Source organism: Gymnoscopelus microlampas, assembly GCF_963454915.1.
Source record: "Gymnoscopelus microlampas genome assembly, chromosome: 19".
NCBI lineage: Eukaryota > Metazoa > Chordata > Actinopteri > Myctophiformes > Myctophidae > Gymnoscopelus > Gymnoscopelus microlampas.
Window position 1 is genome coordinate 32,179,235 of NC_139956.1, and position 24,730 is coordinate 32,203,964.

A 24,730-nucleotide genomic window follows, 5' to 3' on the forward strand; every position below is an offset into this window, starting at 1 on the left:
TTCGGGGAGACCCCCTCTACAACGCCAAACTCTCCGCTAAGCGGCACAGGTGTAAAAAAAAGTGTGGCGGACCGTCCAGTGAGGTCAGAGGTCAGAAAAGTGCCGTTTACAGTACATAGCCTATACAAATTGGACACTGGACCGGAGACGGACATGTGTGCCAACACTTGTGACATACTCACGCGTTCGGGGAGACCCCCTCTACAACGCCACACTCTCCGCTAAGCGGCACAGGTGTAAAAAAAAGTGTGGCGGACCGTCCAGTGAGGTCAGAGGTCAGAAAAGTGCCGTTTTCAGTGCGTAGCCTATACCAATTGGACACTGGACCGGAGACGGACACGTGTGCCAACACTTGTGACATACTCACGCGTTCGGGGAGACCCCCTCTACAACGCCACACTCTCCGCTAAGCGGCACAGGTGTAAAAAAAAGTGTGGCGGACCGTCCAGTGAGGTCAGAGGTCAGAAAAGTGCCGTTTTCAGTGCGTAGCCTATACCAATTGGACACTGGACCGGAGACGGACACGTGTGCCAACACTTGTGACATACTCACGCGTTCGGGGAGACCCCCTCTACAACGCCACACTCTCCGCTAAGCGGCACAGGTGTAAAAAAAAGTGTGGCGGACCGTCCAGTGAGGTCAGAGGTCAGAAAAGTGCCGTTTACAGTACATAGCCTATACAAATTGGACACTGGACCGGAGACGGACATGTGTGCCAACACTTGTGACATACTCACGCGTTCGGGGAGACCCCCTCTACAACGCCACACTCTCCGCTAAGCGGCACAGGTGTAAAAAAAAGTGTGGCGGACCGTCCAGTGAGGTCAGAGGTCAGAAAAGTGCCGTTTTCAGTGCGTAGCCTATACCAATTGGACACTGGACCGGAGACGGACACGTGTGCCAACACTTGTGACATACTCACGCGTTCGGGGAGACCCCCTCTACAACGCCACACTCTCCGCTAAGCGGCACAGGTGTAAAAAAAAGTGTGGCGGACCGTCCAGTGAGGTCAGAGGTCTGAAAAGTGCCGTTTTCAGTGCGTAGCCTATACCAATTGGACACTGGACCGGAGACGGACACGTGTGCCAACACTTGTGACATACTCACGCGTTCGGGGAGACCCCCTCTACAACGCCACACTCTCCGCTAAGCGGCACAGGTGTAAAAAAAAGTGTGGCGGACCGTCCAGTGAGGTCAGAGGTCAGAAAAGTGCCGTTTTCAGTGCATAGCCTATAGAAATTGGACACTGGACCGGAGACGGACACGTGTGCCAACACTTGTGACATACTGACGCGTTCGGGGAGACCCCCTCTACAACGCCACACTCTCCGCTAAGCGGCACAGGTGTAGAAAAAAGTGTATACAAATTGGACACTGGAGTTATTGATAGATATGTGTGGATACTCCTACAAAACAGACATGGCTATGGACAAGCCTTGCTTCTACTTCAGTTTCCCAGTTTGTCATCAGTATAAAATTTCAATACCATTAATAAAGGCACACACCAACATCTTGTTCTGTGTCTCTCTCCGTTCCTGAGATATGACTGATGTAACATTGACTGTGACCATGATTGTGAACTTGAGCCATTTTTATAGGGCAGCCTAGAGATCATTTCTACCAAGTTCCATGAAAATCTGCAACTCTCTTCTACACTATTATTTTGTGTTATTGTGCTTGTCATAATTAGAAACAATTGCTGGCTGTATAGGCTATTAAACGCTGACTCAAGTAACAGTCTTGCTCACTCAGAGTCAAAGTCAAATGACGGTGATAGGTATTACTATATAAACTAATGCGAGAACTGCAGTATATTTATCACAACCCCAATTTGACTCCAGTAAACAACACTGTCATTTAACATTAAAGGGATAGTTCACCCCCAAAATGACTTTTTTTCTATTGATTATACACCCCATGGTGACTTGAATTCATGGAGATTTTTTTAGTTTTTGTCGCATTCCTAAGCCAATAATATGATGACCGGCGGCAGCTAATGGCGTCTCCTACCATTAGCATCTTTACGCCGGTTATCAAATTATTGGCTTAGGAATGCAACAAAAACAAAAAAATCTACATGAATTCAAGGCTTTATGGGGTGTGTAATTGATAGAAAATAAGTCATTTTTTGGGTGAACTATCCCTTTACAATAGTGTATACGTTTTGTAAGTGACTATGTAGTGACGTTAGGTAAGTGACTATAGCAGAACCCCACAATTTTTAACATTCACAATTATAAAGAATATAAATAATGAATGAAAATAAACTTTTTAAGTGCATACTTTTAGTGGCATGTCTATTACATGTGTACCAGCTTAATATCAATCAGGTAATGGATGTGGAGCCATTTCAAAATGTGTGACATTTTCAAAGAGAACTCAAGAGGGATTTATTTGTCACTTACTCAATACAGGTACAAGCAGTGAAATGTTGGGACCTGTTTCTACAGAGATTGTGCTAACACAACCAATGTCTTTTTAAAATTATAGATAACAGAAATAAAATTAAAGTACAGATGGAATGGTATGTATGATAAACCTCTTAAAACATGTATGATAATCTGTAGCAGCAGTGCCAAATGTGCAAAAATAGAAGACAGCAACGCATTGCAGGCTTGCAGGCTTATGCAAAGGCTAAAATGTAATTAGATACCATGTTATGTAGACAGATGCCAGGCCATTGTTGACCTGCCATCCTATAGTTTGAATAGTTTCAATGTAGAGATTATAGATTTTTTGGGGGGATAGGAAGCTGTTCGACTGATGATTCTTGGTTTACATACAGTATGATCCTAGATTACTATTTCTATGCATTTGATGTATTACCTTGCTTACTGTAAATCGCTCTGGATTAAGAGCGTCTGCTAAATGCCTAAATGCCTAAATTGTAAATCGCATTGTGAGCTTGTATCGCCTATTTTAACTATTCTAAAATAGTCCCAGTCCCACGCGTACAGTCCCAGTCGGCAAAGTGTCACCTGGTACTACCAGGTGACCAATTGACACTTATTTGCACAATGTGCACTGACAAGTGATTCTGACGTATATCTGTATGCAAATCGTCTATTTTCACTATTTCAAAAATGTTTTAGAGGGGGTCTGAAAATGACTGTTTTCTGACCCCTGACCTCACTGGACGGCCCGCCACTTTTCAAAATACACCTCTCCCGCTTAGCGGAGAGTGTGGTGTTGTAGAGGGGGTCTCCCTGAACGCGTGAGTATGTCACAAGTGTTGGCACACGTGTCCGTCTCCAGTCCAGTGTCCACTATTGTCTGAAAACGGCACTTTTCTGACCTCTGACCTCACTGGACGGTCCGCCACACTTTTTTTTACACCTGTGCCGCTTAGCGGAGAGTGTGGCGTTGTAGAGGGGGTCTCCCTGAACGCGTGAGTATGTCACAAGTGTTGGCACACGTGTCCGTCTCCAGTCCAGTGTCCACTATTGTCTGAAAACGGCACTTTTCTGACCTCTGACCTCACTGGACGGTCCGCCACACTTTTTTCTACACCTGTGCCGCTTAGCGGAGAGTGTGGCGTTGTAGAGGGGGTCTCCCTGAACGCGTGAGTATGTCACAAGTGTTGGCACACGTGTCCGTCTCCAGTCCAGTGTCCACTATTGTCTGAAAACGGCACTTTTCTGACCTCTGACCTCACTGGACGGTCCGCCACACTTTTTTCTACACCTGTGCCGCTTAGCGGAGAGTGTGGCGTTGTAGAGGGGGTCTCCCTGAACGCGTGAGTATGTCACAAGTGTTGGCACACGTGTCCGTCTCCAGTCCAGTGTCCACTATTGTCTGAAAACGGCACTTTTCTGACCTCTGACCTCACTGGACGGTCCGCCACACTTTTTTCTACACCTGTGCCGCTTAGCGGAGAGTGTGGCGTTGTAGAGGGGGTCTCCCTGAACGCGTGAGTATGTCACAAGTGTTGGCACACGTGTCCGTCTCCGGTCCAGTGTTCAATTTGTATAGGCTATGCACTGTAAACGGCACTTTTCTGACCTCTGACCTCACTGGACGGTCCGCCACACTTGTTTTTACACCTGTGCCGCTTAGCGGAGAGTGTGGCGTTGTAGAGGGGGTCTCCCCGAACGCGTGAGTATGTCACAAGTGTTGGCACACGTGTCCGTCTCCGGTCCAGTGTCCACTATTGTCTGAAAACGGCACTTTTATGACCTCTGACCTCACTGGACGGTCCGCCATACTTTTCTTTACACCTCTTCCGCTTAGCGCCGAGTGTGGCGTTGTAGAGGGGGTCTCCCTGAACGTGTGCGTATGTCAAAAGTGCTAGCGCCAACAGCCGTCTCCTGTCCAGTGTCCAGTATTGTCTGAAAATGGCACTTTTCTTACCTCAGGCCGCACTGGGCGGCCTGCCACTTTCCTTTTTTTACAAATTATCTCTCAAATGTTCACCAGCATTCTGTACTGGTCTGTATCCATTTTCTATCAAGTTTATGGGCGCTCAGTTATGGAGAAGTACACACACACACACACACACACACACACACACACACACACACACACACACACACACACACACACACACACACACACACACACACACACACACACACAAACTACAAATTTACTAATATTTCTGTCCTCTATCTTTTTTATGCTGTGTTTCCATGTTGTATATATGTTGTTAAATAATATACATTTTTAATGATTTTTTTCTGATTACATTTGTATTTGTATTGTATTTTAGTTTTTAAATAGGTGAGATCAACTTTATAAACCCCAAATTCTTCTTTTTTTTTAATCTCACCTGCACTATCTACTATTATTATTTGTAGCATATTTTGTGGTCTCTTTTATCATTGTTTATTTGCTTCTGCAATAAACAATATTATATCATCATCATTTTCCAAGAGTGACCTGGCCTAGAGTCAGCATTATTACAACAATGGACAAACAATACAAAAACAATACATATATATATAACACACACAAATCAATATCCAGTTAAAGTGCAAAACAGTGCTAAGTGCACATTTAATGGGGGTCAATAGCCAATTTCAAACTGGAACAACCATTTAAAAAGACATACTGTACATCATAAATGTATTTTTTAAATACAATTGTGTCTTTTTTTTTAACTTGCCACTTAGAAGTGTTTTAGTATGAGCCATTTAAAAGGCATACATCATAAATATATTTTTAAATTAGATTTGTGTCTTTTAAAAAACATAAAAAATTCACGATCTTATTTTGAAGGCAACCGGAACCCTTATTTCTGCTAGGTCGAAAACCGGAAGTCCAATTTCTGCTGACGGAACGGAGCTCCATACACTACGAGATAATCGGGCTAAAAAACAACCCTCCCGAGTATCGGGGGGGCGTGTCTACCCCAGCCTAGATCGGGGGCGAATCTCGGGCATAAACATCGTCTAGTGTGAGGGTTGAAAGATCCAATCTGAACCCTCCCGAGTTGCTCACAAGACGATCGCGGCCACTCCGATCACGTTCAAAATAGTTTGATATTTCGAGTGAAAACCCCTCCCCTCGGGTGAACCCCCCCTCCCCCCTTTTTTTGTCATCATCAAAATCATTTAAAAAAATGTTTGATATTTATCTGGATCGCTACTGAACACCTGGCGCGGGTCGGATCGAGAGAAATACGGCCGCTGTTCCAACACCGCAATGACACACACACACACACACACACACACACACACACACACACACACACACACACTGGCGCGGGTCGGATCGAGAGAAATACGGCCGCTGTTCCAACACCGCAATGACACACACACACACACACACACACACACACACACACACACACACACACACACACACACACACACACACACACACACACACACACACACACACACACACACACACACACACACACACACACACACACACACACACAGTTTATGTAGGATGGACAACCATGTGCAGCTGCGGTGGATCCATGTTTTATATTAAAATACATTATTTTGATAATGATTTTATTATTTTCATTTTAAAATATGGACTGACAGTCCTATAGGCTATTATTATATCTATAATGTCCATAGAGAATATATCCCCACCTGAAAGATGCTTATTAAACTTTATAACTTGCCTGGTACCATTCCATGCTTCATCTTGCCGTCTAAAATTATATTCCTTGGCTTGCAAACATCCAAAACGTGTGTAGCCGATGAAACACAACGGCTTTGCATTGATGACACCAGGTATAAGAAAGTCATGAGCGCACTGGCCAATACAAACTAATAGGCGAGTGCGCTCTGGTCTATGGCTCTGGTGCGCAATTTCCGAACGCACTGCTGCTGTCAAATGTGTCCATATTCATCTTTAAATGCCCTGTTTTCAGCACTGTCTGTCACATATCTTTTATACACTTTTATACTGTTTATACTTTTGGATAGTGTCATTTCTCTTGTTAACTAGCAGATTAATGTTTAGCGATCTCAAGCAGTCTGTCTCTCCATAAGTAGCAGCTGCAATCCATCCAGTAACGACCAATTTATACTTCGACGTACAACGGTCAGTGCATGGTGGGAAAAGTACTCAGATATTTTACCAAAGTAAAAGTATCAATACTGCAATATAGAAATACTCCGTTACAAATAAAAGTCCGGAATTCAAAATTGACTTGAGTAAAAGCACAAAAGTATTAGTATCAAAATGTACTTAAAGTACCAAAAGTAAAAGTACTGTTTGAAAATAGCAGATCTACAAGCTCACAATGTGTTGCGATGCCATGCATTGTGAGCTTGTAGATCTGCTATTTCTCAAATAGCCTATGTAGGCCTATAAAATAGGGCTAAAGTGGTTAATGTATGTTTTATAATATATAATTGATAATAGCAAAGTATCTAGTAACTAAAGTTTTCAAATGATTGTAGTGGACTTGTAGTACACATTTTTTACCGTTGGGGTGTAGAAGTAGGCCTAATACAATAGTACTGAAAATTGGCAATACTCCAGTAAAGTAAAAATACCTAAAAATTGTACTTAAGTACAGTACTTGAGTACATGTACTTTGTTACTTTACACCACTGACAACGGTGTTGCGCCCCGAATATATTCAATCTGCGCTGCCTGCAGTGTGAGCTTGTGGATTTGCAAAGCGATCCTGATGAATCATGCTTAACTAGAAAAAGTGCTTCTCGGAGCACAGGTCTCCGCCAGGTCAGGTACGTTATTGTGGCCTCCTGGTGGCGCTATAATAGGCCAATGTGAAAAGGGTGCCATTTATTCTTAGGTCTTTCACGGCAATCAGACACTGCATTCACGATTTGAGGCATTTTGTTCCAAAAATGTGTTTTGCTAAATTAGACCTGCTGGTGGCGCTATAACAGGCCAATGTGAAAAGGGTGGCATTTCTTCCTCGGCCTAGTGGAAATGTGTGTGTGAAATTTCACGGAAATGGCAAGCTGCATGCATAGTTTGAGGCATTTTGTTCAAAACGGACCAATCCTGCAAACTTTGGAAGCCAACCATAGGCAATCAGGATGGAATATGGGAAATCGGACAGATCCATGTTGATCACATGACTATAGAGATACTGTGTACCGATTTGCATGATATTTGGATAAAATCTGTAGGAGTATGTAAAAAAATGTGTTTAGCACAAATCGGCCTCCTGGTGGCGCTATAACAGGCCCATGTGAAAAAATTGGGGCAGAGGTTCTGAATTGGCATCCAGGGAGTGTGTGTGCACAGTTTCGGAGCGAACGGACGAACGGTGCCGGAGATTAGCTGGTAACACACAGACAGGACACACACACACACACACACACACACACACACACGGACGGACGGACGGACGGACGGACGGACGGAAGGAGGGACGGAGGGTAAAACATACTCTCTCGCCATGTAGTCCAGTACCTGGCCTGTAGACCTGTTCGCAATTTGGTGTTGGGGGAATTTCTCACCTGAACTTTGTCAGTGGGTCCCTAGACATGAAAAATCATGGAGGTGCTTGTCCGCCAGAGTGGCACGAATGGCGCAAAATGGCCGCCATCGGCTATGATGAAAATCCAACTTTCTTGATTCTGAATGTATAAACAAATGTAATACCTCCATTTTGACTAATTAGGGTGTGTGGAATTCATATTTGATATTGTTACACTCAATGTAAACAGGAAGTAAACAAGGGTCAAAAAATGGCATTCGGCCACAGACGGCATTAAAACACTTCTTTATTGAAAGATATGGATTATTACATTAAACTACTACCCCGTAGCGAGAGTTAACATTTGGGGCGTGGGAATAAGCACCTTTATTTTCAATTTGTACATGTTTGGAGTGTCTACGGGGGGTGAACCCTACAACTCTCGTAGATTGAAAACGTCATAATCATAAATACGTCTACGAGAGTTGTATTCCACAGCTAATGCGATATATAAGACCACAAGTAGCCTACCGTGAATGAGACGCGTTGTGAGCTTGTAGATCTGCTCTGACGCGGTGCATTGTGTGTGTGTGTGTGTGTGTGTGTGTGTGTGTGTGTGTGTGTGTGTGTGTGTGTGTGTGTGTGTGTGTGTGTGTGTGTGTGTGTGTGTGTGCGCGCGCGCGCTGCGCTGCTCTGCTCAGGAGCGCAGCTGGCTGTCGGAGAAAAACACTGAAATGACATATGAAAATGTACGGATTGTAATGTGTAACTTTATTTAATATCAAAATAATATAGGCTACTGATATAATATCTTATATAATTATAATTATTAATAATTCATAATTATTATTTTTTTAATATAATTTTCTATGTATTATTGCTGTTCGGGCAAGCCCGAGAATCTGGATAGAATCTTGTAGTGTGAGACGTCCCCGATTTTTTTAATCGTGTAGTGTGTGCATGTTAAGATAATCTGATGAGAGAATCTTGAAAGATTATCTTGTAGTGTGTGATGATACCCGATTTAAAAATCGTTCATATTAAGATTATCTCGTAGTGTATTGCCACCTTTAGAGTCCCTGTCAGGAAACGTGCACGTCCAGACAGAAGAGAACACACTGTCAACAATGATGCTAAATTCCAGTGGTGGAAAGTAACTTATGTACTCAAGTAGGCTACTGTACTTAAGTACAACTTTGAGGTATTTGTACTTTACTTGAGTATTTCCAATTTCCAACACTTTTACTTCTACTCCACTACATCTGAGAGGCAAATATTGTACTTTTACTCCATTACTATTATTTGACCACTTTAGTTACAAGTTACTTTGTAGATTTACAAAACATACACACAACTTCAGCCTTTAAACTTTGGCTATTTGAAAATAGCAGATCTACAAGCTCACAACGCGTTGCATCGCGACCCGTTTTGTGCTTGTATCTGCTATTTTCAAAGGATTTGTGTACATTTTATATACTCTAGAAAACTTGTAAAATGTGACCTTCTGCATAACACTTTTACTTTTGGTACTTCAAGTACATTTTGATACCAATACTTTTGTACTTTTACTCAATTACATTTTGAATTCCGGACTTTTACTTGTAACAGAGTATTTCTATATTGCAGTATTGATACTTTTACTTAAGAGAAAATTAACCACTGCTAAATTCCAACCTAAAAAGCCACTGAGTTACTTCCTTATCTATTTGTTTGAATTTGACATTCATGATGAATCCCCTCAGCACCTTCAGTACATTGATTGATTGATTGAATACTTTTAACAGTTTGCAAAAAAAAAGTACAGTTTAATACACGGTCTGCTAAAAGGATTAAAAGGCAAGACACTAGCACATGTTTCCAATTGGGGTCCTGTGTATTCAATTCATCGAAACATTTAATGACAGACAAATATACAATACTATGCAAAAATGTCATATAAACGAGTAGTAATCAAAAAGAAAAATATGTAGGCCTACAGTAAACAGTTGGGGGGGCAGTTCTGGTTATAGGCTTGGACTTCTTAAAAAGATTCAATGTAGCCTACTGCTTATTTTTGATTAAATGTAGGCATGCATGGATTTCATATACAGCCTAGGGAGGCAGAGGCCCTGGTTGCCCCAGGTACGATTCCAGGCCAGGCCAGCAAATGTGTCGATGAAATGACATTTGTCCCTGAGCAAGACTCTTAACCCCAAATTGCTCACAGGCCCTCATTGGAAACAAGACCGCAAGGACTTTCATGAATGGACCTGTTAAAGGAATTATCCTAATAATGAATAGGTAGGCAGTGATCATTTAGATTAGACTACACTTATTGCATGGTGGGTACCATATAAAGGTGGTGTGCATGGTTATTGCCTATAGCAGGGGTTCTCAACCTTTTCAGGCCGTGACCCCCCAAAATAATCATATTTGAACTGGGGACCCCCCACCCTGACAAGCACTACAATTGTAGGAGTTGAGGCATTACATTTGTATGGAATAATCTCTATGATTTTAGTTATTTCAGTTAGTTTTGTAAACACATAATACCATTTCAGTTAGTTATGGTAATTTTGTACAGCCTCATTTTTGTTTTTAATTTCAGTTAACTCAAATGATTTGCCAATTCTAGTTTTCGCTATTTTGTTTTAGTTAACTATAATAACCCTGAAAGACAGACAGACAGACAGACAGACAGACAGACAGACAGAACGACAGACCGACAGACATGGCACCCAGTGTCAGAATGAAACAGAAACCAGTACTTCTAGGAAAGGATAGAGAAGAACAGGACATTTATAGAAACCATTCTGCAAAAAAGAGGAAGCATGGCACATTGCAACATACCATATACCACATGAACACACATTAACAATGTATTTTTGACTGTATATAGTCAATAAATAAACTACAGTAACCCAGTACCTTGCCTACTTTACAACCTCCCTGACAACCTACTTGCAGTATACCTACCTACCTACTGCACTGTACCTTCCTGACCACATATCCTTGACACACCTACAGTACCCAACTATAAACCAATGTTCATACCTACATACCATTGTTCTTCATCCACTTGTTGAAGGTGTTCCTCACCAACATATTGTCCTGTGTTCCATGGAAGAGGAAGAAAACTACCTCGTCCTGGAGACGGTCTTCTGAAATGTGACAAACTCTCTTCACATTGTCTGGGTGAGGGAAGATCACGCACTCCTTTAAGCTCACTGGACCACAGGCGGTGTCCGTGGATCCTATCCTGAGAGAGAAATAACTTTAGCGCAAGCTTCATCAAAGCCATACATTTTATGTAGTTTGCTATTAATGAGTTACTCATTCAACTACTATAGTTTTGAAAGGGAAGCTGATCTAAACGCAAATACTCAAGCCCTTCAGGCTCTACCGGGCCATCATCAACAGTATATGGGTATAAAAGTCGAGCCATCAGCTGAGTGGATTTGGGCCTTTATGACTGGGCTGAAATGATCGGCTCAGCTATACAGATGCTTCAAAACTATTGAGAGAGCTCTTACTGAAAACTGCACTTGGCTCAGAGTATGGGTGAGTTTGACATTGACTAGAACATTTGGACATTACTTCACACAAAACTGTGTCCTAAACCTGTGGTTCTCATCAACCTGTGGGTCGGGACCCCCAGGGCGATCCCCACATGACTTTGGGGCGGTCCCCAGATGACAGTAAAGTGACAATGTAATGACTTTTAAGACCTTTTTAATACCTAAAGGAAAAATGAATGAAAAAAGACCATTAACTGCATCAAAAGTCATCAATAAACTAAAAACTGGTCAAACCTTGGCCAAATTGTCAAACAATATAAGAAAGAGGCAAAAAGAATTGCAAGGCCTTGTGAGCTTGTAGGTTGGCTATTTTCACAATATTTATCTGTGGGAGTCAAACTAAATGTAATGCCCTAACTCCTACAATTCCAAGTGCTTGTCAGGGTGGGGGTCCCCGGTTCAAATAGGATTATTTTGGGGGGTCCCCAGTTCAAATAGGATTATTTTGGGGGGTCGCGGCATGAAAAGGTTGAGAACCACTGTCCTAAACTTCCCCTGCTCAGGATAAACAGGAAACCAGCGGTTTCTTACCAGTCAAACAACTGGAGATTGGGGACATGACTGGATGGTGTCCAGGAACAAATGGCATCTGTGGAGGAGTGGAGAGCGCACTGGAAAGCTCTGAGAAGAGGATGACAAGAGACAGACAGAAAAGTGCTATATATATCACTTTTTTTGTGATATCCCAAAGCTTTCGAGGGTTATGTCCGGTATTATTTACCTGGCTGGTGGTGATGTTAACAACAGGTTCACCCCCAGGAATTCCATTACACACGGTCTGACGAGAGAATTTCAACGACCCACCCCCCTCTATTTCAGGATCCTTGTATCTTATGTATAGTTTCCTGTTCTCCTTGTACTTTTATTGTGTAGTTATGTTCCTAGTGTTTCCTGTCTGCCCTAGTGTTTGCTACAGTGTTTGCTACAGTATACATACATTGCTGCTATGCTCAGGCACCTTAGTTTGTTTCTTATCTCAGGTACTTTGTAAATATGTAGATAACTTGTTTTTGGCCTTCTATTGTTCTCTTGTTCGTTCTCCTTCCCACTTGCCCCCTACCCCTCTTCTTCTTCCCTCTCCCCACTCTTCTTTCTACGGAATTTAACGTTGCGATGGGAATGATGTACAAAAACGAATTTCACCCACTTTTTTACCTTGTAAACCTGTGATGTGACAATAAACCTGATTCTGATTCTGATTCTACCTGTCTTGTCTTGTCTTGTCTCACCTCCCTGTGATTACTTGTTTCTCCACCTGTGTCGTTAGTCTCCCAGCCAATCCCTGTGTTGATTGTAGTTATGTTTCACCTGTGTCTTTTTATAGACAACAACTATAATATAGATTATAGTTGTTGTCATGGTGTGTCCTGCCTTATATGTCCTGCTTCATTGGCACCTTGTATTGAGAGTTTGATAATAAATCATCATTGAACTTGATCTGCCTGCTTTCCTGCCTGGTTCTGCACTTGGGTCCAAACACTTGTCTCATATCGTGACACTCTATCATTATTGGGTAAATAGTAATCTCTCAAGAACAGATTCAGAGCAAAGGTAAAAAAAAAACAAAAAAAACAGCAGAGGGCACTGTTTTTCCTTTTTTTGGATGATGGATTCCCAGATTGGGTAAATAGTAGTAGATTGATTGATTGATGTACTTTATTTAGTAAGACATGAGAACAACAGTAGCCTACATGGAAGTACAAATTCACAATACGAGGTCTACTAAACTAGAAGACTCATTAAAGCACTGAGCTTGTTTCAAATGAGTTCCCCACGCACACAAATCATGATGACATATAAGAGACAGACAGATATACACACTACTATAGAATGTCATACAATCAGTTTACAGGTTACTGGTATGAAGAGTGAAAAATATGTACAAAAGAAGAACGAGAGAGGGGGGGTAGGGGGGTGGGGTAGGTTAGGACTTGGACAGGGGACATTTTTCAATTGAAGCCTCCTGAAGGTGTAACTTTAAGGCAGTTTTGAAAGTGAGTAGCGGTTTACACTCCTTTACTCCTTTTGGTAGGGCATTCCACATTTTTGATGAATAGCATGACAACGAGTTCATTCCCTTTGTTGAGCCAAATCTGGGTTGAACATGATTTGTGGAGCTGCCTCTGGTGTTATGATCATGGACTTCATCAACATTTTGGAAGTATTTTGACAAATACAGGGGGATCCCAATGTTGTGGTATATCTTGAAGACCAGGCCCATAGCAAGTTGCTGTACTCTGTCCTCAACCCTAAGCCATCCAATCCTAGCCAAATGAGCAGGGGTTAGATGGGTTTTGTGATTGAGGCCAAGTAGTAGCCTTACAAGTTTGTTTTGGGATGTTTGGAGCCTTGTTTTTAAGGCCTTGGAGGTGTTGTGATACCATGAAGTGCATGCATAATCATAATGACCTTGTATGAGATGTCTACTATAACTGTCTCTTCAGCGTACTGAGAACAAAGATACTTTCATTGTTAGTATGTCATAGATTCGAGATTCAAGACATTTCATTCCTCATGCAAGTGAAATGTTGGTGTGGCACACACACACACACACACACACACACACACACACACACACACACACACACACACAATAGAAGTAAGGTACTAAATGGAAACAAGTACAATATCAGCAAGTTGTAAAGTGTAGAAATGTAAATAACCTTAGGGCCTGGCATGGTAAAGTACAGTATTCATACGTTTGGCAAGTTATCGCAACCTTGGATGCCATCGATGCCCTCTGGCCTCTGGTGGGGCCCATGAAGTCATGGTTAACTTTCACATTTGGATGTAATTAGCTATTTTAACCAGCAGATGGCGGTGCAACACAGACCTTCAGCACATAATACACTGCCTTACAGCAGTGGTTCTCAACCTGTGACCCAGGGGGGGGGGCAAATTATTTTGGGGGTGCCCAGATGACAGTTAGTTAAGTGACAATTTAAGGACTATTAAGACCTTTTTAATACCTTAAAAAAACATTACTGCGTCAAACGTAATCAACAAACTACTATAAAAACTGGTCAAACATTGGCCAAATTGTCAAATAATAAATAAAGATGCAAAACTTGTGAAAATAGCCATACAAGCTCACAACGCGCGTTGTGACCTTGTGGATTGGCTATTTTCACAATATTTATCTGTGGAATCAGGGTGTGAGGGTCCCCAGTTCAAATATGATTCTTTTGATGGGTCACAGCCTGAAAAGGTTGAGAACCACTGCTGTGACTCCCATCCGACGCATGTAAGACTCAGGTTCCTTGTACTGGTGTTTATTCACTTCAAAACAACGTAGAACTGACAATACATACAGAAAGACAAAAAAAAAAATCAACTTGGGCATTCTGACATTCACAATAATATACATGACTTTCACAGACTCACAACAATTACTGACCACTTTGCCTGCTTGCACACGAATGGGGGTGGGGTCGACTTGGATACTTCAGTCTTTCTGCAAAACCTTTGCTTTTCTCTTCTTTACATTCTTTTATTTCACTTTCTTCTATTTTACTTTAATTTCTTTCTTTCTGTTAAACTCTCCTTCTCTCCTCCTGCTCTCTCACAGTGGAATGAGTGCTCTGCGCTCTTCTCCAGAATAACAGGTGTCACCAACATACTTGATTACCAAAAACACAGCTGTAACAAGTGACACCTAATTGGAAAACTTACAACACATAGAACACACATAGAGCGCCCCCAAGAGACATGTCACTAGAAGGACAAATACACAAAAATAAAACAATAACCTGATGCCAGCAGTAGCAACTGCCTTACAGCATGTCACCACATTAGATCAAGACCACAAAGACAAACGTGATGTTCTTAAATTACTAAACCGTAGACAAATAAGTCAAAGTCATGTGACGCAGCTTAACCATTGCCTCTTAGGAAAACATGAAATCCTGTGAAATCTAAAACCTGATCTTTAGCCTATTTGTCACATGTAAATGACTATCTGCCAAGAATATACTGAAGGTGTGTCTCTTTTTTTGTTTCCCTGAATTCTGTGTTCCAGATCAACTTCCATCCACCCATCCACAAGCATCTGGAGTTTAATATTTGACAAGTGATGTATTAGTAGGCGTATACTGTACAAGTAGCCTATGTATGTCTTACTGATGAATTGAGTACAATGGACCACAATGGAATGAGCCCCTGGTTTTTTTTGTATGTTATCCTTTCAGCATAACTTTTGACTTAAATACTTGTACTGTTAACAATCTCGCTAATAAAGTATTCAATCAATCAATCAATCAATCAATCAATCAATCAATCAATGTAACCAGAAACACATCTTTGTTGTCCGAAGCGACTATGGGCCACATGAGCGCTTTAACACATACATCAGCTATTTGAAAACAGCAGATCTACAAGCTCACAACGCGTCGCGATGCGACGCGTTGTGAGCTTGTAGATCGGCTATTTTCAAATACAATCTCGCGGGGAAATTATAATAAGCAGATCTGGCAACCCTGGTGCTGAGGGGTCTGACTGGACCCAGTGACACCCCCCACACTTTAACTTCTACAAATATGAAGCATCATCACACTTACTGTCCTCATTCACGTTTATTTGTAGAAAACATTTCACACACAAATAACTCAAGGTGTTTATGTGTATATAAATATATAAAAATACAATTTACATAGAAATAAAGAAGGAATAAATTATCACATTGTGTAACAGCATCCTTCTTGCTGGTTGTGTACATACTGTATACCCTATCTGTACAAGGATAAAATAGGTCGGCATTAGATACCCCAAAGATGACCTAAAAAGAAAAAAACACATGTTGTCTTTAATTCAAAGACATCAGTGTCAAACAGTGCTCAGGCTAATCTAAAAAGCAGCAAACATTTCAGACCTGGACTATCATCAGTGCTACTGGTATAAATGTTCTCCTACAGTAAGAACAAATACAGTATAGACATGAAGACAAAGACACAGCTGCCATACAAGGCACTACCTGTGCCTAATCTGACAGCATCACTGGCCTAAACATGTAATGTTGTTGTTAGAAGGAATAAACACAGAAGCACCCGGGAGGAAGTGGAATAAGAAAGGGGAGGAGACAAACCGAGTTCCTGTTTCTACACAAAGAAGGAGGTGGTGTCCCCAGAAGCAAAAACAAAGGGTAGAAAAATATGTATTTCCTTTTTTTTTTTACCGAATGAGTTCCCAGATTGGCTCTATAGAGACTGAGGACGTCTCCCTGTTTATATGATTGTTTGTTGCTGCTGGAAATTAGGGTAAAATCAATGACTTTGGACTTGAAATAAAGGATTGTATTGAATGGAATTATAGTTTGTTGCGTGCTGCAGAAAATAGCAGCTATAAGCTCACAACACGGCTCCACCAGCACATAACAGCACCACAACTATGTGCAGTACAAACTTGCTCTTTTGCGCATACACACACACACAGACACATTACATTACATTACATTACGGTCATTTAGCAGACGCTTTTATCCAAAGCGACTTACAATAAGTGCATTCAACATAGGTAGGGAACGAAACTACTAATCACCAGAAGTATTAAGTGCAATCTCTTCTAAAACAAGCAACTAAGAGTACACCTAGCGCTAAAGTAAAAGTGCAATATATCAGTTAATGCCAATGTACAATTTGATATCTATTGGTAAACTCACTGAGGAGAAAACTCGATGAAGGCATTTCAGTTCTCAAAAATGCTTCACCCATTTTAAACCCAACTTCTCTGTATTGTCTTAAATGCATTGCCTCAAATGTTTAGTCCTTTAGTAACAGTTTTTTTATGTCAAGTCAAGTCACATTTATTTATAAAGCACATTTTGACCAAAGCGCTATACAATACATGAGGTACCAGCACCTAAAAAGAAACCATCAACATGGACGTTATGCCATGTTTGTATTTGGTACATTATTTGTAACTAGAGGTGGGCCGCTATGCGGCCCTCAAACCTATGTCGCACCGCCGGTCCGACCAATATGTCTGAGTCGGGGACTTTGTCAGAGTGTGACCCTTTTGAGCCCATATATGGAGATCTCTGTTGTCATTATACCCGTACCCTGTATATTGGCATGCTCATATATTGGCATATTGGTTGGATCGGCGGTTCTGGACAACAGCATATCCGAACAACTCGGTGGCGGGCACAGCAATCCCTAGATTATTTCCTTTGAAATCGGTCTGTCCCACATATGTACATGACCAGTGACACATATGTACATATAGCGGTCGGATCTGTGGCTCTGGACAAGCAGATGTCCACATATGCCTGCAGGGAAATGGGGTTTGTTATGTCTGATAGTGGCATGCCTACATGGGCGTATCGGGTTTGTTTATGGTTCTCTGAGTCAGAGTGACGTGGCCGTGTTCCTGCCTATATGGGCGTATGGGGTTTGTTAAAGGTTAAGTCTGAGTCAGAATGACCTGACTGTGGTCCGCCGGCCAGCTGGCCGGTCCTCCCTTAAGGCAATTTTAATATAGGGTGTGAACTAATTTAACTTAATTTTCAAGTCACAAGCACAGGACTTCAGGGTATTTCAGCATCTAGATTGGTGACCTGAGGTTCCAACACCAGACAAATCTTAGTCTCTTCTGTTTCCTCTACAGGGACGTAAAGCTTCTCAGCAGGACACTGAAAGAAATACAGAGGACAGAGTTGCATGTCAATCTATCTATAGAAAGCAGGTCAATTCAGTTTGACATTCTATTACCTACTGTGGGCCAATAGGTACACTAACACACTAATGAACTGTTTTTCTGCCCTGCCCTACTTTACTCCTGTTTCTGTGTAAGAAGAATATATATCTTATTATCTCCATATTTGAACTGTTTGTGTTTTTGAGTGGTGCCGAAGGCAACCACTCCTATATCTGGCTTTGTCCGTGTGTATGTATGTATGTATGTATGTATGTATGTACGTATGTACGTATGTACGTATGTACGTATGTACGTATGTACGTATGTACGTATGTATGTATGTATGTATGTATGTATGTACGTATGTATGTACGTATGTATGTATGTATGTATGTATGTATGTACGTATGTATGTACGTATGTATGTATGTATGTATGTATGTATGTATGTCCACAAACATTGATGACAACATCAATACGGGGGTCAATACGGGGCTCATCAAAGGCACCACTCACTTCACACAGGGTGTGATTTTTTCGTAAATTAATGCATCCTACTTCATCGTACTACAGCGTCACACAAAAGCACCAAAAGTAGCAGATCCACAAGCCCGAAACGCGGCGCGAAGCGACGCGTTTCGAGCTTGTCGATCTGCTACTTTTGCTTCTTTTCGAATTGAATCCTGAAAGGTAACAGACAGAGACGATATTACACGTTTACACATAATAATCCATGGTATCAAAGGAACCAGGGCCATTCACCTTGTTGTTGTTGTCGAGCATATCTTTAAGGAGATTTTTAGGTTCCGGTACTTTGGGGAAGATCTCATCCTTGTACCTGGACGGAAACCACGAGTCACCATTATGATATCAAGTGAAACTTTGTGATTGTGAAACAAGCTGGAAATAAGAGATGGTTACATACTTTCTGACTACACAAAATGCCAGGAATGAGATGAGGGCAACCAACAGCGGGGAGATTGCGGCGGCTGTAATCATTAGCACATGACGAGACACGTTGTCACCTGCACAGAGGAAAAACAGTACAGTCAAGAGAAATGTGGCATGCTTCAATCTAATACGTTTTCTGCCAAGATCCGGTGACTTAAAGGGTAAGACCACTTTGGTAGAGGTTTGGGTTGTGGAGTTACCTTAAAAAATAATTGCTCCATTGATTAGAAATTGATAATTCAAAATATGCTCCTCATTGACTTACATTGTACGGTAAAACAGCTCTCAAAGTCACTCTTTTAGCACATAAATGAACCCAAACGTAGATGATTCAGACAATATAGAGCATCACCAAACCCAGTACTGTTTATTTTTTTAATAAAAATGTCAACTTCCTGTTGATTTCACTATTTGAAGATCTGGATCCGGATCCGCCGATCCAGTCCGGGTTTTCTACTTATTAAAAATGGCAAAATCAACAGGAAGTTGACATTTTTATTTAAAAAAAAAACAGTACTGGGTTTGGGGATGTTCTATATTGTCTGAATCAACTTTGTTTGCATTCGTTTTTGTGCTAAAAGAGTGACTTTGAGAGCAGTTTTACCGTACAATGTAAGTCAATGAGGAGCATATTTTGAATTATCAATTTCTAATCAATGGAGCAATTATTTTTTATTTCTTGCCCACCTTTGGAGTTACATCATGGCAAGGTAACTACACAACCCAAACCTCTACCAAAGTGGTCTTGCCCTTTAAAGAGATAGTTCACCCCCAAAATGACTTTTTTTTCCTATCGATTAGTCATCCCATGGAGACTTGAATTAATGGATATTTCTTTTTTTTTGTCGCCAATAATTTGATGACCGGAGACATGATAGGAGACACAAAGAGTCTCCTTTGTGTCTCCTACTGGAACCGCTGTCTACCGGTCCGCTGGTCATCAAATTATTGGCTTAGGAATGCGACAAAAACAAAAAAATATCCATGTATTCAAGTCTCCACGGGGTGACTAGATAGGAAAAAAAGTAATTTTGGGGGTGAACTATCCCTTTAACCCCTTTGCTTCTCTCCTAAATTGTATTAGAGGATAAACCCCTTGAGATGCATCATCTCATTTTCAAGGAGTTCCTCAGGTACAAAACCCAAACAGTGACAATGAAACAATCTAACAACAACACACAATGACGATAACATCTCTCTCTAACAGCTCTCCCACCATCCCAGACCACACTACATCTGCTACCCATGTAAACTATATCAATATCAAAATCAATCAATTTTGTATAACACAATCAAAAACAAGAATAAGTAGATTTAAGAGAAGCAAGCAAAAAGTCTTGAAGACATGAAATTAGGTAATTGGTCTAAGTTAAATAGGTAGACCTTAGGTATATATATATGTAGGCCACCTTCTCCTTCCCCCATCCCTTAGTATACAAAAAATCTTCCAATATAGCCGGCAAGCATGCAACGTGACACGTTGTGAGCTTGTAGATGTGCTTTTTCCCCTACTGTTCGCCCCAGAATAAGGACGCTAAGGTTCAAGTGGTTTAAACAGTGGGCCATGAATTCCTTTACTTTCATGCTTTGGCACTTATTTTATAGAACAATGTGGCTTTTAGCTGTTGGATATCTCATTTTGGAATTAATGGACCATATATATATATATATACATAAACACAGTTCATGGCTTTATTGATAGATTTCATGTGAGTTTACATGGTCATAAAGATCTCATGTTCATCTGACATTTGTAACTTTTTTATTGTTGTCCCGGGACAATATTTTTGGCTAAACTTTCCAAATGAAGTACTGAAAGGAATGAAATCCAAGTAAAGAAAGAAAGAAAGAAAAAAAGAAAGCACTAGTGAGAAGAAGGAGAGAAAACATTCTCTACCATATGATTTCTCATCACTCCATGGTGTCTCTCCTTCTGATATTTTGGCTTTCATCTTCATTCTGTACTGACAGTGAGGGTCAAAGGATTCAATGACCCATGACGTTGCTCCTTTTATGGTTTTGTTCTGTGAGGACATAACAACACACATGTAACACACAGTGAAATTCATGAGCCAAATGATTAATGCAAATGTAATCAAAAGTCATGCAAATGTCCTTGTGTCATTTTATAGGTAATGGCAGGGTTGGTGTCACCTTTCTTATATCGCACTCAGTGTAGTTGATAACATATTTCCAACTTTCTTTGAATATGTCAGGTGGAGTCCAGTTGACTCTGAGGTTGTCTCCATCTCTAATTAATTCCCATTTAAGAGCAGGGGGTCTAACTGTACAGTGAGAGAGACAAATTGTACAACATCATTATTTCTTCTTTATTCTGACCACTATTTGCTACCAGATAGTGGTCTAGGGTTGCACCAAATAACAGTTATAGCTACTAGCCACTGCAACAAAATATTCTATGAAATGTGAAAATAAGTCTACATAAACAAAGCCTAAAGAAAAGTTACTCACCTACGATATAAAAAGAAAAGAAAAAGGTAAAATAAATTGAACCAAATAAAGAGGTAAAATGAATTAAAGTTTGATACCTAAAATATTAGCAGAAAATAGGACTAAACAAATCATAACAGTGGCAGAATACCACCTGAGCACACGCACTCAGACACACAGACACAGACACAAAGACACCCACACACCCGCGCGCGTGCACGCACGCGCGCACGCACGCACGCACACACACAGAAAACTGTACTTCCAGGAAAGGACAGAGGAGAACACATTTAGAAATCACTCTGCAAAAAAAAGGAAGCATGACACATCATTCCTTTCATGCACCACACGTACACAAGCTAACACTGTATTACTGTATATAGTCATTAAATAAAGTAACCAGTACCTGCCTACCTACTTGCAGTATACTGACCTACAGTACCTACGGCACTGTACCTTCCTGACCACATAACCTTCTGCAATACACACCTACTGTACAGTACCCAACTATAAACCAATGTGCATCCAACATACCATTGTGGTGCATCTGCTTGTTGAAGGTGTTCCTCACAAACATATTGTCCTGTGTTCCATTGAAGAGGAAGTAAACTATCTCTTTGTAGAGATGGTCTTCTGAAATGTGACAAACTCTCTTCACATTGTCTGGGCGAGGGAGGATCTCACACTCCTTTAAGTTCACTGGACCACAGCCGGGGTCCGTGGATCCTATCCTGAGAGTGCAAGAGAGACATAACTTCAGCCCAAGCTTCATCAAAGCCATACATTTGCAGTTTGCTATTAATGAATTATGAATTACTATTTTAATTACTAGATAATAGTTTGGAGTGAGACTGATCTAAACACAAAGTCTCAACAAAGGCCCATCAGGCTCTACCTGGGCCATGTCATCTACTATGGGTATAAATGTCGAGCCGGCGACTGAGTGAATAAGGGTCTTTAGTATGACTTTGCTGAAATGATCGCCTCATTTGCATCAAATGCAGATGTGCATCAAAACTCATTGAGAGCAGCTGTTATTGCAAACTGCACTTGGCTTAGAGTATGGGTGAGTTTGACAATGACCTTAAGCTAAAACACAATTTGTGAATGCAACAATTGTGTCCTAAACTCCCCCCACTCAGTGTCCTTGAGAAGGATAAACAGGAAAAGCCCAGCGGATTCTTACCAGTAGAACAACCGGAGATTGAAGACTTGACTGGAATTGGATGGTGTCCAGGAACAGTTAGCATCTGTGGGGGAGTGAAGAGCGCACTGGAAATCGCTTAAGAGCTCTGAGAAGACAGACAGACACATCCACACCCCAGACACATTAATAAATAACACAGTCTATGTATCCAATCCTGGACCTTTCATGGAAATGAATAATCCCAGAGCTATGATGTCTGAGGAAATTATATTTACCTGGGTTGGTGGTGATGTCAACAACCACAGGGTCACCCTTACGAATCCCATTACACATGGTCTGAAGAGAGAATTGTGTTGTTCCTCCCTCTATCATTGTGTAAAGAATAGTATATGTATCTTTAACATACTCTTCTCTGAACTGAGAACAAAGACAAAGAACATCATTTCATTGTTAGTAATAAAGCTTAATGGCACCTTTTGTTGTATCTTAGTGCCACTTGGAGTACTCAAAGTATATAGACCAACAGTGTTTTGAAATACAAGAAAATGGTAAGTAAAGTGTAGAAAATAACCTCAATTTTTGGGATCTTAAAGTATTCATAATCGCAACCTTGGATGCCATCGATGCCCTCTGGTGGGTCCCATGATGCCTTTAGACAGAAGTCATTCACAAAGGTAACGTTCACATTTCTTGGTTGCAGGTCTGAAGTGGGGAAATATGAGAGAGAGAGAGAGAGAGAGAGAGAGAGAGAGAGAGAGAGAGAGAGAGAGAGAGAGAGAGAGAGAGAGACGGAGCACGGACGGACGGACGGACGGACGGACGGACGGACGGACGGACGGACGGACAGACAGACAGACAGACAGACAGACAGACAGTGTGCATGAGACAGAGAGAGAGTGAGACAGACAGGGATAGAGAGAGAGTGAGACAGGGATAGAGAGAGAGTGAGACAGAGAGAGAGAGAGAGAGAGAGAGAGAGAGAGAGAGAGAGAGAGAGAGAGAGAGAGAGAGAGAGAGAGACTTGCAATCAGGCACTTTTCACTTTTCAACCACAATTGTATCCATATCTGATTGTTAGCAAAAACACAAACACATGAAAACTAAAAGCAAGTAGCCTAGTGCACACCATATTATAACGGTGCACACAGATGGTTAAAAATAAAAAGAAGGAACGGTCTGATCTGATGACGTCACTTTCCGGGAAAACTCTCCAGTTGTAGTAAGCAGTGTTGCGCAAGAAGTTTAGTAACTTATAGATTTGACTTCTGGTCACTGTACGTCAAACTAAGAGCTTTTGTGACAAACAGTAGGCCTACCGTTTTTTTAATGAATAACTAGTACATTAATGAAGCACTTTAGAACTCAAACATCAGGAATAGCCTATGTTATAAACAGTAATAATAAACAATCATATTGTGGTCAATAGACCAATTATTTGTTTACCAACATTGAGACTGGACGCACACGTGATTGTTTTATGCAATCAATTCCCAACATATTGTTTCGGGGTGCGCTGGTTTCAGTTCATTCAACCCCCTCTTGCTGTGTTGTGTGTTGGCTAGTGAGGCGCGTCCTACCGAGACATGACAGAATGGGGTTGATTTGGTGCCGGCCTGCGCGCGCATACATAATAGTAGCCATTTGGCACAATATGCAAAATTCCATAATAGGCTGTATAAAGGATTAAAAAATCATCTACAGTCTGTGGTTCTCAACCTTTTCGGGCCGTGACCCCCCAAAATAATCGTATTTGAACTGGGGAGTGGGGGACCCCCCCCCCCCCCCCCCCCTGACCCTGACAAGCCCTTGGAATGTAGAGGTTGAGGCACCCCTCCTTATTTCTCTCCCAAAACCTGGCAACATTGATAATTGCAGTAAATCGCAGTAAACTGCACGTAACGATCTTGAACAAGAAATAAAAAGTTATTTTCTCCTTACCCGTATGTGACTTCACTAAGGAAACAAGGCAACACAGGACAAACAATTCCACTCTTTTAAATGTCCTGTCCATCGGCTTTTGATGTCATATTATTCCAGTTATTTGCTGTTATTCCCAGGGAAATATTCCCTATATTTCGGCCTGGATGGATCCAACGAGCTACAGAGAAACGCAAGCACTAAAGGTTGTTTCAT

General features: G+C 41.3%; 1 protein-coding gene across 1 annotated transcript; it reads right to left on the reverse strand.

The window, feature by feature from the left end:
• Positions 1–16,828: 16,828 nt before the first annotated feature.
• On the reverse strand, positions 16,829–24,730 carry LOC311034346 (interleukin-13 receptor subunit alpha-1-like). The gene is made up of 10 exons (XM_084042226.1): positions 24,536–24,730; positions 23,169–23,299; positions 22,873–23,014; positions 22,637–22,742; positions 21,985–22,181; positions 21,154–21,284; positions 20,897–21,023; positions 18,974–19,073; positions 18,811–18,886; positions 16,829–18,043 (listed from the first exon to the last, which is right to left on the reverse strand). The coding sequence occupies exons 1-10, from the start codon at positions 24,606–24,608 to the stop codon at positions 17,939–17,941; spliced, it is 1,188 nt and encodes a 395-aa protein (XP_083898352.1). The 5' UTR covers positions 24,609–24,730; the 3' UTR covers positions 16,829–17,938.

What these genes read in the sequence shown, in the direction of transcription:
- LOC311034346 (XM_084042226.1), bottom strand. Translation starts at nt 24,608, where the DNA reads ATGGACAGGACATTTAAAAGAGTGGAATTGTTTGTCCTGTGTTGCCTT. An exon ending in CTTAGTGAAGTCACATACGG is followed by an intron (nt 23,300 to 24,535) that starts GTAAGGAGAAAA and finishes TCCCCACTTCAG; the next exon opens with ACCTGCAACCAAGAAATGTG. An exon ending in CTGAGTGCGATATAAGAAAG is followed by an intron (nt 21,024 to 21,153) that starts GTGACACCAACC and finishes ATGTCCTCACAG; the next exon opens with AACAAAACCATAAAAGGAGC.